The sequence below is a fragment of the Miscanthus floridulus genome, chromosome 10 (assembly GCF_019320115.1).
Source record: "Miscanthus floridulus cultivar M001 chromosome 10, ASM1932011v1, whole genome shotgun sequence".
Classification (NCBI taxonomy): domain Eukaryota; kingdom Viridiplantae; phylum Streptophyta; class Magnoliopsida; order Poales; family Poaceae; genus Miscanthus; species Miscanthus floridulus.
The window spans coordinates 97,315,686-97,326,593 of NC_089589.1; the positions used below are offsets into that span (position 1 = coordinate 97,315,686).

General features: G+C 52.6%; 3 protein-coding genes across 3 annotated transcripts; 2 read left to right on the forward strand and 1 right to left on the reverse strand.

The window, feature by feature from the left end:
* The first annotated feature begins 222 nt into the window (after positions 1-222).
* Positions 223-3,193, forward strand: LOC136485162 (uncharacterized protein At3g49140-like). Its single transcript, XM_066482100.1, has 11 exons — positions 223-562; positions 647-794; positions 900-1,002; positions 1,078-1,145; positions 1,242-1,403; positions 1,490-1,627; positions 1,714-1,831; positions 1,932-2,026; positions 2,171-2,323; positions 2,453-2,548; positions 2,747-3,193. The coding sequence occupies exons 1-11, from the start codon at positions 309-311 to the stop codon at positions 2,846-2,848; spliced, it is 1,437 nt and encodes a 478-aa protein (XP_066338197.1). The 5' UTR covers positions 223-308; the 3' UTR covers positions 2,849-3,193.
* A 672-nt stretch (positions 3,194-3,865) lies between these two features.
* On the reverse strand, positions 3,866-6,294 carry LOC136485163 (protein AUXIN RESPONSE 4-like). The gene is made up of 2 exons (XM_066482101.1): positions 5,031-6,294; positions 3,866-4,548 (listed from the first exon to the last, which is right to left on the reverse strand). The coding sequence occupies exons 1-2, from the start codon at positions 6,198-6,200 to the stop codon at positions 4,465-4,467; spliced, it is 1,254 nt and encodes a 417-aa protein (XP_066338198.1). The 5' UTR covers positions 6,201-6,294; the 3' UTR covers positions 3,866-4,464.
* A 3,028-nt stretch (positions 6,295-9,322) lies between these two features.
* Positions 9,323-9,709, forward strand: LOC136489110 (uncharacterized). Its single transcript, XM_066485833.1, has one exon. The coding sequence runs from the start codon at positions 9,323-9,325 to the stop codon at positions 9,707-9,709; it is 387 nt and encodes a 128-aa protein (XP_066341930.1).
* Positions 9,710-10,908: the final 1,199 nt, after the last annotated feature.

Here is a 10,908-nt window from a genome sequence, read left to right on the forward strand (position 1 = left end):
GAAGGGAGAGTTATTTCCTAACATTGTAGCATTGAGGAAAGGAGTTAAGCATTATGATATGAACAGAGGTTTTGAGTTTGCTAATTTCAAAACAAATAAGTCCAAGGATGTCCTTGGCGCGTAAATGCTTTTAGGATCTCTGATGATGGAAAGACAAGAGAGGTAAAGGAACTTATCTCGAGACGTGATGTAGATGTCATCCCCCACATAATTCACGTCAGCTCTGGTTTGGATAGGGAGCGAGAGGCGCCGGCGCCACACAAACTATCTAAAACTATCTCCGCCGAGGCTCCCTTCCATGGTATACCATGCTGCCGGCGGCTGCCACCGCTGCAGCGCCGGACCCCTCGTGCTCCACCTTCCCCTCCTCCCGCCGCGCTCCCACTGCCGCTTCGCTTCACAGCTTCGTTGTCGCAACAAGAGCCACCGGCAGCAGCTCGGGCCTCCTCTCCCTCCGGTGTCACGGTCGCCTTCCCTGCCGCTCTCGCTGTCGCTGCCACGCCTGGTGGAACAATGAGCGAGCACTCCGGGGCTCCGGCGCCAGCCGCGGCCGCCATTGCCGGTACGTACGTACATATGTCTTGGAGTAGTGACTGAGCCGCCAGCTGCTGGATGGCTGATTGGTGGCCACTGACCAACGATGCAGGGCTGTCGCGTCGGCGCCGGACCACATGGACGAGCAGCCGGCGAGGGGGAGGTACCACCCGTTCGAGGAGATCGCCGAGGCGGTGCAGCTGGACGACGGCGAGCCGGCCCACCTGACCGACGCCGAGTCCGCCCGAACAATCGTCGAGGTCAACCACTCTTTGACCAACCTGAAAGCCCACTCTCCGGCTCTGCTTGCCAGTTGCCACTCATCATACTTCACAAAGAAATGCTAAGAGAATCATGAACTGCAGGTGAACAACAAGGCGACGGTGATGATCTCCACGCTCGTCGGCGACAGCGTGCACGAGCGGATCATCCTGCCGGAGTTTCCCTACCTCACCGACGAGAACGGAGGTATCTCCCTGGTTGATGCAAATGCAATGCAGCTAAAAGCTTCCTGATGAAGCTGATGTGTGACAATCTTCTCAGATATCTACTTCGAGGTCGACAACGAGGATGCGCTGCTGGAGAGCGTAATGGGGGAGGACAAGATCGCGGTGACGCCTCTGTTCCTCCCCTGTTCCATCCACCTTATGAATTTGTCAGTGGGTGACACCGATGGTCTCGCTCGTGTTGTTGATTCATGTGTGCAGCACGTTATCATCGGATTGGATAACACACAGGTCTTCGCCGACCTGGATCTCGCATCGGCCTCCGCCACAGATTTTGCGCAAGGAGACGACGACGGTGATGAGGACGATGACGGCTCCGACGACGATGAGGAAAGCGACTTTGACGACGACTTCAACGACGTGGTTAGGATGAACCTCAAGCCGCTGATTTCAGTTGTCTACACCCCAGAGAGGGTGTTGATTTACCTAGATGTATGTAAAACATGCAGGAGGGTGTGTTTTCGGTTGATGAGGACGACGAAGACGACGGTGAGGACGACGACGACGATGACGACCTACCAAGCTGGTCCAACCTTGAGACCGTGAATTCCTGCCATCCATTGTACTTTGCAAGGATGATCGTAGAGGTACACGATTGAAGTTTAGGACATGTAAGGTTTTTACATTAGCATGTTTTGTCAGCTACTGTACTCTTAAGTAAATCCATTCCCAGACTGCAACCAAGAATAACATAGACTGGTTGGACCGGCCACCTGCAAGCCTTGTTGTCGAGGGCCAGCTGAGACCTGCCTTTGCTGTGGAGAGCACCATGGTTGCCAAGCATATATCAAGTATAGCTGCTGTGATAAAAAAATCAACCTTCTTGTATTCAGCAGATGTCTGCATTTCATGAGAACCTACGATTCTTACAGGTTTCTGAATTCATGACAGGTGATGCGCCAAAGGAAGATAAAAAGGAGAGTGGTGCCACCTTTTTCAAGGTCGAGGTCCTCAGCATTGAGTTGATCACTGCATATGGAACTGAGGCATGCTTCTTTCATGTTTCATTTTGACATGTCTGAATTTTCAATGGCTTCTCTGCAATTCTAGCTTCACAATGTGGATTGTTATCAAACTGTACTGCTGGTATTATGTATTTGCTGACAATAATTTAAAGTGTCAACATGTAGCCCAAGGTAAAGATTGAAGAATACCAAAAGGCTAAGCCGGACATCATCGCACATTCTGCACCAAACATAATATCGCGCCTGAGAGCTGGTGGAGACAAGATCACACAGGCTCTGAAATCTCTCTGCTGGAGCTGCAAGGCCATTCAAGTAGAGGTACAGTTCCTTCAGATTGATTGCGAGCGAGAACCGTTCCAGGATTTCAACACTGGACATCATGGAAGAGAAAATTCACCATCTCTCAAAGGTTTGGTGCTGAGACACTGCCCGGTTATGTTTTTGCAGGAAGCGGCGGTGATCGGAGTGGACTGCCTTGGATTTGACTTGAGAGTGTGTTCAGGAACTCAAGTGCAGACACTGAGATTTGCTTTCCCTACAAAGGTCTGTGATGCTTCTTCTCTCTCTTTTCAATCAAAATACTGATCCATTTACACCAGCTTCGATGATGAGACATTGATGCTTATATAGGTGGACTTATGGGGATTCTGAGAATAACAACATCAAAAAATATATACTATTGACTGAAAGAAGGCACTTGCATTGCATTATCATGTACTGAATCTTTTGAACTGCATGCAGGCTACTTCCGAGTTCGCTGCAGAGAAGCAAATACATGAGCTACTGTTTCCTAGGAATACACATCAAGAAGGGCAATCGCCACAAGCACAACAGAAGTCATGATGTAATTCAGTGTGATAATAAATTTGTTCATTTGGTAGGAAATCAGTTTAGCAAATAAGCTCTTGGCCTCCGCGCCTGTTCTGGGATAAATGAGCTCTCCAAAGTTGAAGGGCTGAACAGGAACATATTCAAAATGGAAAAAGTCTACTCCACCCCCAACTATGAAACGGTCTGATTTACCTCCTGAACTTTCCAAAATCGTCTATTTTGCTCCCCAGGCGGTTTTGCTACAGAAACAGGGGTTTGCTACGGTAACGGCGGGTTTGCTACAGTGACAGGGTTTTGTCTTTTCCTTTATTTCCGCTGAATCTTTAAAAAATCATAGTAAATCACAGAAAAATTATAAAATAGAAAATCTAATTTTGTTGGACTCCACATGAGTAGATCTACACAGTGAACATATAATATAGTATGCTTTAATACAAAGTTTTTGCTGTAGCTTTAGATTAATTGGAAAATTCAATTTTGTCTGTAATTAATTAGAATAATTCATAGCTGCAGCTTTTATGGTCCAATTGTGGTGAAATTTTTATGGTAGGTTAATTATTATATGCTTAAACTATAGTAAAAATTTCGTACTCATTGGACCATGTATAACTTAGTTATAGATAAATTCTAATTAATTACAGACAAAATTAGATTTTCTAATTAATATAAATCTACAGTAAAAGTTTTGTGCTAAAGTGTACCATATTATATGTTCACTGTGTAGATCTACTCATGTGGAGTCCAACAAAATTAGATTTTCCATTTTATGATTTTTCTGTGATTTACTATGATTTTTCAAAGATTCAGTGGAAACAAGAAAAAGACAAAACCCTGGCGCCGTAGCAAACCCGCAGTTACTGTAGCAAACCTCTGTTACTGTAGCAAACCCGTCGATGAAAACCACCTGAAGGTAAAATAGACAGTTTTGGAAAGTTCAGGGGGTAAATCAGACCGTTTCATAATTCAGGGGGCTATGTAGACCACCCCATAGTTGGGGAAGGGGGGGTGGAGTAGACTTTTTCCTATTCAAAATTGTAGCTCACCTAGGTCGTCACTGGAACACAGAAATTTCATGTGAAACATTAGTCGCATGAATACACCCAAACAAGTGATTACTCAGAACACAGCTAACTCAAAACAATGCTAAACTGAATACATGCTACTATACTAGCATGTATGGACATGTTTGGTAAAAACACAAACGCTAGCATCAGTCAGTAACATGCCGTTTTACAATTCAAGCAAGACGGAACTTACCCCACTTAGCAACAAAGTTAAAAAAAAACAGTAGTGTAAGTCATAACTCAGTACAGGCGCTGCAAGCAGAAACTCTCCTGGAACAAAAATCTCAAGTTGCACTTGTCACTGCACCAACTAAAAGATCTAAAACTGCTCTAGGTTGCATTTGCACAGCGATCCTCAAAGGAGTAGAGTATCCTTGTGAACTTGATAACTGCACTTTGGTAAGTGTTTCATGCTGGCAGCAGGAGCAAGGAGCCAACAACTTGTCAAAGGTGGAGCAATCTTGTTTGATCGAGCCATATGCATGCACGTATATAAGGCATTTCCGAAACTAGGATCTTGATCCTTCACCAAGGTCGTAAACTCATATAGGGTGTCATAACGGGCTATTCAATTTGACCACCTGCTGCTTCTTCAGATGAGGTTACAAACTCGGTTATCAGCCCTGAAATTTCCTCAAAGGCATCGACCTGCGCAAAACAACAAAAATAACAATATCGTCATCTCAGCTTGGTACTTAGTTATTATACTGGGGGATGCAAATACTAAATTAGCAATGCCTGCTTGAAAATGCAGTCGTGCCCAAGGACTAAGGAGAGACTTGCGAAGGAAAAATGGAGATACAATAAGAACATGGACAGTCAATTCAGTGAAGGGAATGAATTGGCTAAGTTGACCCCGGAATCTAGTAACGAGGTTCACAAATCACAATGGCACCTAGATTGGCATCTTTTGCTAATTATCACATGTAAAAGAAATGACTTAAAGAAATTTCACTGACAAATTCATAACAAGCTGGAAAAGTTGTGGCGTGCCCAATGTTGACCATCTCCAAAATTTAGGAAATTTATTTGCAGTATAGCATTTTGTTCAAGCTCAATTCCAACTAAGCTCACTCTCTCCATAAGGAATAAGACGAAATTATCAAGTAAATTTAAATCACCACACTGACCTGAGGCCATCGGCCTCCGGAATGGTAGACAAATTTGGCGTCAGGCAATGCAGCCGCCACTTTCTTCCCCTCATCGATCCACATGTCTGACCAAGAACCCGACCACAGCACCAGCATCGGCAGCCTCCTCACCTCCTCCGAAGAACCCCTCCACTCCCGAAGCCGAAAGCTGTGGTTCATCGCCTTCCATGCCTCAACCACCCCCTCAGCCTTCCCCTCCCCCCGCATCGCTGCCCGGTACGCCTCTGCCTCCTCGGCGCCAACCCCCCGGGCGCAGCACAGCCGCAGCAGGCCGCGGAACAGCGCCGGCACCCGCAGCACCAGCCTCCCCAGCACGGGCACGTCGAAGACCGCGGCCGGAAACGCCGGCAGGGACGCGGCGGCGTCGACCAGCGTCACGCTCCGCACGGCCCCCGGGTGCGCCGACGCGAACGCGGCCCCGGCCGCGAGCGCGGTGTCGTGGAGCACGAGGTGGACGGGTGCCACGCCGAGGCCGAGCGCCTCCGCGGCGCGCGCGACGGCCGCGGCCGCCTCGTCGGGCGCGTGCGGAGACCTCGGGGCGGCGGCTGGCGGCGCCTCCTCCTGGTACGGGACCTCGCCGGTCTGCACGAGGTGCTCGAAGGCGTGGAAGATGCCGCGGTCCATGATCTCCCGGAGCGCGCTGGTCCGGGAGGGCGCGGGCGCGGGCGCGGCGGGGGGCGCCGGGGAGAGGCCCTGGCCGGGGAGGTCGAGCGCCGTGGCGTGGACGCCGCGGGAGGAGAGCGACGAGACGACGCGGCGGAAGGACAAGGACCCCGCGGCGAGGCCCGGGAGGACGAGGACGCGGACGCGGACGCGGTGCGCGGGGGAGCCCCCGCCGCCGCCGCCGCCGCCGCTGCTGTCGGCGGGGCGGGAGGTCACGGCGAAGAGGCCGGGGGAGGGATCGAGCTTGAGGACGCGGCCTGCGGCGAGGTGTCCGCGGAGGAGAGGCGGGAGAGGCGCGGGAGAGGAGGGAGGCAGGATGTGGGGGAGGAGGAGCGCGAGGAGGGAGACGGCGGCGGCGAGGTAGAACCAGAAGGGGAGCGCCGAGGCGAGGGAGAGGGGCCGGGGTGGCGGCGGCGGAGGAGATGGTCGGGGAGGCGCGCCTTCGTCGGGCGCCGCGTCGGTGACGGGGGGATCTGCCGCCGGCATTGCTGGGCTCGGTTTGCTCGCCGGTGGAGCGTGAGGATGGGAGAGTGGAGTGGGCACTGGGAAGCGTGAAAAGCTGCTCGGTGCTTTGCTTGTGGAAAACCTTCTCTCTTCCCTTGAGGATCGAAAATTCTCATCATACCTGCGCGTGCTGACTGCTGAGGTTGCCGGCCCCAGTGCCCGTAATCTGAGTTGGAGCGCGACCCATCTGCATTTCCCTCTACAGTTTGGGAAATGAATTATTCATGAAAAAATCACTTGAGAATAATATTCCTCCATTCTAAATTATAAGACATTTTGATTTTTTTCATACATATTGTCGGATATCTATATCCGGATATCCGAGCTAAACGATTAAAGAGCGTCACGTCGCCTCATCCGATGATTAAAGACGCAACTACGGCCTCGTCCGACTCCGAGGACGAAGTTTCCGCCTTGTCCGACCCCCGAGGGCCGGGCCACGTCTCGTCCGACGCCGAGGACGAGGTTTCCGCCTCGTCCGACGGCGAGGACGAGGTTTCCGCATCGTCCGGTCCCATGGGGAGGGCCCGCCTCGTTCGACCCCCGAGGGTCGGATTCAGTCTCGTCCGGCTCCTAGGGAGAGATTTCCGCCTCGCCCGATCCTTGGGGATCGGACCTACTACCGGACCAAAGCAGTGGTCCCAACTGTCGGTATGTCGAGTAAGCACCGGCAGTTGGCGTGGCAGGTAGGGGCCTTTTAAGCGTTTCGACATCAACACTAGGCCTCGAATGACTAGTCACGGCATCAGCTGGGTCACAGGCGCACATGTGCGCTTCGGGGACCTGGACTTCATCATCACGGCGGAGGGAGACCTGGCGCGGGCGCCCGTCGTCGTTCAACCCTTCCACTCCACCAGCCTCACCGCAATCGCCGAGGCGCTTGAGGAGCTGCAGCTGCACGCACCGGAGGCCCGCGCCCCCGGAAGCGACCAGCTCCTCGACTTCGACTACGGAAGGTTGGAGCGTCAGCTCAGCGCCTTCCTGGGACCCCAACCATCCCGAGACGACTTGCGCCACCTCACCGTCTCATTCGCCAACGTCATGACACAGCTTACCAGGGGAGAGCCGCTCTCCCTAGAATATCTCATCCGGAGCGCCCCGACAGTGCTCCTGTTCGGTCTCCGCAACGCCGCAGAGACCGTTGGCCACCTTGTGGCGCAACTCATGGTTCCATCCCCCACGAGCAACAAGTTCGTGGGGGTGATCAAACACGTCGCGGAATCTTTCCATGACCTCCTCGCAGAGGAGCTAGAGTTGCTCTCTGGCTCTGACTCCAGCAGAGGGAGCCATCACCCCTCTTGTGAATGCTTCATGACAGGTACCCCTGAGCGACATGTCGAGAGCATCCGCAAGGAGGAGGCTACGCCTACCAACAACCTCGACAACGAGGTCGAGGCGGATTTAGGAGCCCCACCTCGCCTGCGGGTGGAGCAGCTGAAAGCCCGACACTTGGAGCTTGAGGAAGCGTGACTCCAGCTCGAGCAGGAATGTGTGGAGCTCGATCGCGAGATCGAGCGCCATGGAGACGGAGGACATGCACGTGCCATGTCCCGTGACATGAACCGAAGGATCGTCGAGGATGATCAAGCGCTCCCGCACTTCGCCCAGGCAAGCTAGAACATCGCTGTTGTTGCTGCCTTGCTCAGGGGGCTTTCGGAGCCCGCGACGCCCGAGGATCGACGGGCCCACCACAAGGTTCGAATGCTGCTCGAGTGTGCGGCTGCGCAGCAGGCTGAGAGCTCGCTATCTCAGCGATGGGAGTTCGATGCCAGCCAGCACTCGCCCTCCATGCGACCCGATAGGGACGCATTAGTCCACCAAGCGCCGCACGGCGGTAGGCCACGCATCATGGTTTTGGTGCAGGAGCGCCTCGGCCACAACCGTGACACGCACGACACCCTCGACGTCCACCGGCGTACCCGCAACGATGCGGGGGAGGGGGCTAGCCATGGTTACCACCCTCGACGGGGCAGATGATATGACCGCGAGGAGGACCAAAATCATAGCCCTCAGCCGATGGGGCCCCATGCTTTCTGTTGGCATATCCTCAAGGTGGCACTCCCGCCCTGATACCGTCCGCCAACTAACGTCTCAAAATACTCCGGGTAAACAAACCCCGACCTATGGCTCGAGGATTACTGGCTCGCCTGCCGGGCCGGCAGTGCGGTTAGTGATGACTTCGTCATCTGCAATCTCCCCCTGTTCCTGGCCAACTCGGCATGAACATGGCTGGAGCACCTTCCGCCCAATTGCATTTAGAGTTGGGCAGACCTGAAACAAATCTTCATAGGGAAACTTCCAGGGCACCTACGCGTGCCCTGGAAACCCCTAGGACTTGAAGAACTGCTAGCAGAAATCGGGTGAGACTCTCCACGAGTACATCCGACGCTTCTCCCAGCAGTGCAACGAGCTTCCCAATGTCGCCGATGCTGACGTCATCGGAGCCTTCCTATCAGGGACCACCTATGAGTCCCTGGTCCACAAGTTGGGACGTAAGAGCCCATGGACTACCAAGGAACTCCTCAACATCGCGATCAGCCACGCTTCCGGCGAGGAGGTGGTTGGAGCAATTTTCGATCGCTCCAGAGACAAGGCAAAGTAGGACAAGGACGCCGACAAAGGCCCCTCTGACCACTCCAATAAGAAGAAGAGCCAGAAAGGGCATGGAGGCTCGCTCGTGGCCGCTGCTAAGTGAAAAATTAGTCGAGCGACGATCGAGGGCACCCCCGATCACTTTAACAAGCTGCTCAAGGGGCCATGCCCAAACTATGCCTTCCCCATCAAGCACATGTACAAGGACTGCTCCCCTCATGAAACGCTTCTTCACCGATGGCTCCAAGAAGTGGGAACTAAAGAAGAAGCCCGAGGCGGAAGCCGACGACACCGGAGAGAAGGACGGTGGCTTTCCGTCACCGGATGGCTGCCTCATGATCTTCGATGGGCCAAAGGCATACAACTGCAAGCGCTAACAGAAGCTCGCATGCCAAGAGGTCTACAAAGCCGAGTCCGCCACGCCCATTTTCCTCAAATGGTTAGGGTCTCCCATAACCTTCGACCAATCCGACCACCCGGATAGCGTCACACACCTAGGCAGGTACCCACTCATGGTCAACCCTATCATCGGCACGAAGAGGCTCACCAAGGTACTAATGGATGGGGGCAGCGGCCTCAACATCATGTATGTTGAGGCTATTGATGCCATGGGCATCGACCGATCGCGCATCTGGCTGACCAGGGCACCTTTCCAAGGCATCATGCCGGGAAAGCATGCCATACCGATCGGGCAGATTGACCTACCCGTCACCTTTAGGAATCCGTCCAACTATAGGATAGAGACCCTCACCTTCGAGGTAGTCGGGTTCCCTCCGGTCTACCATGCCATTTTGGGGCAACCATATTACGTGAAGTTCATGGCCGTCCCCAACTACACCTACCTCAAGCTCAGGATGCCAGACCTATGTGGGGTCATCACCATCGGCACTTCCTTCTAGAGGGCCTATGAGTGCGAGGTCGAGAGCTACGAGCTCGCTTCGGTAACCCTAGCTTCCGAGGAGCTTGCAGCCATCGAGAAGGACATCGCTGAAGGAGCGCCCGACGCAAAGCGGGCGGTCGGATCCTTTGAGCCTATGGAGAACGTCAAGGAGGTCCTCGTCGACCCCAACAACTCCGCTGATGAGACGGTGCGCATCAGCACTGCCTCTCCCCCAAGTAGGAAGGCACGCTCATCGAATTCTAATGGGGATGGGGATCCCGATCTTCTGTCAGGTAGTGGTAACTATCGTTGTGGCAGAGAATGACACACTGATCCGGCTTCAGATCGAAAGATCGAACCCTACAATCTTAGCACCACAACTCCTCTGGTTATCAACTGAGACTCGAATCCGGTTGACCTCGCCAAGAAGGCTAATCCCTACCTACGCAACAAAGAACACAAGTAAGAACAAGAAAGAAAACAACTAAATTGCAGATGAATGATTAATCTCATGATGTTGGGGTCTCACAAACCGATGAACGGTGAAATTGTTCTTGACAGATTAATCTAAGCAAAACCCAAAACCTAATAACAACATCGCCGTATGATTATAAAGGTCTTAGGGTCGTCACCTACCCTGGACACGCCCCCTAACGGGCTCAAAGATGATACACGGCCCATTGGACCAGATACGGTGATGTAGCACCTAGATAGATTCTAGACGCTGACTTGTTTCGATAATTCCCATGGATACCGAAGAGATTTTGATGTGAGACCACTTGGATTGGCTTCCTTATCAAAATAGCTTTTCAACCATATGTGGATCGTTGAAAATAGAGTCCGGATGCGTCTTGGGTGACCAGTTTAAGGCAGACTGGTCGTGGAGGCCGAGGCAGACTCGAAATCATATTGGACCTGGCCTCCGGTTTCTGTTGGACGTTCTTGCTGGTCATCATTGCCTCCGCCTCTTCCTCTAAGTCCCTCATGACCCTCTCCAATGTTCCTAATTAATATAACATCATTAGGTAGCAATCTATTCTCAAAAGTATGAAAAGGATCACTTAAGAACGAGCTCACCTCTAAATTAAGTTGTCGCCTTCGAGCTCGGGTCATTGGACCTTGCATAATGGTTGGAGGATCAGCGGGTGCATCTGAAGGAGTGATGTCCTCATCAACTTCCTCCATGCCAATTGAGATATCTTCACGTGGAAACCCTTG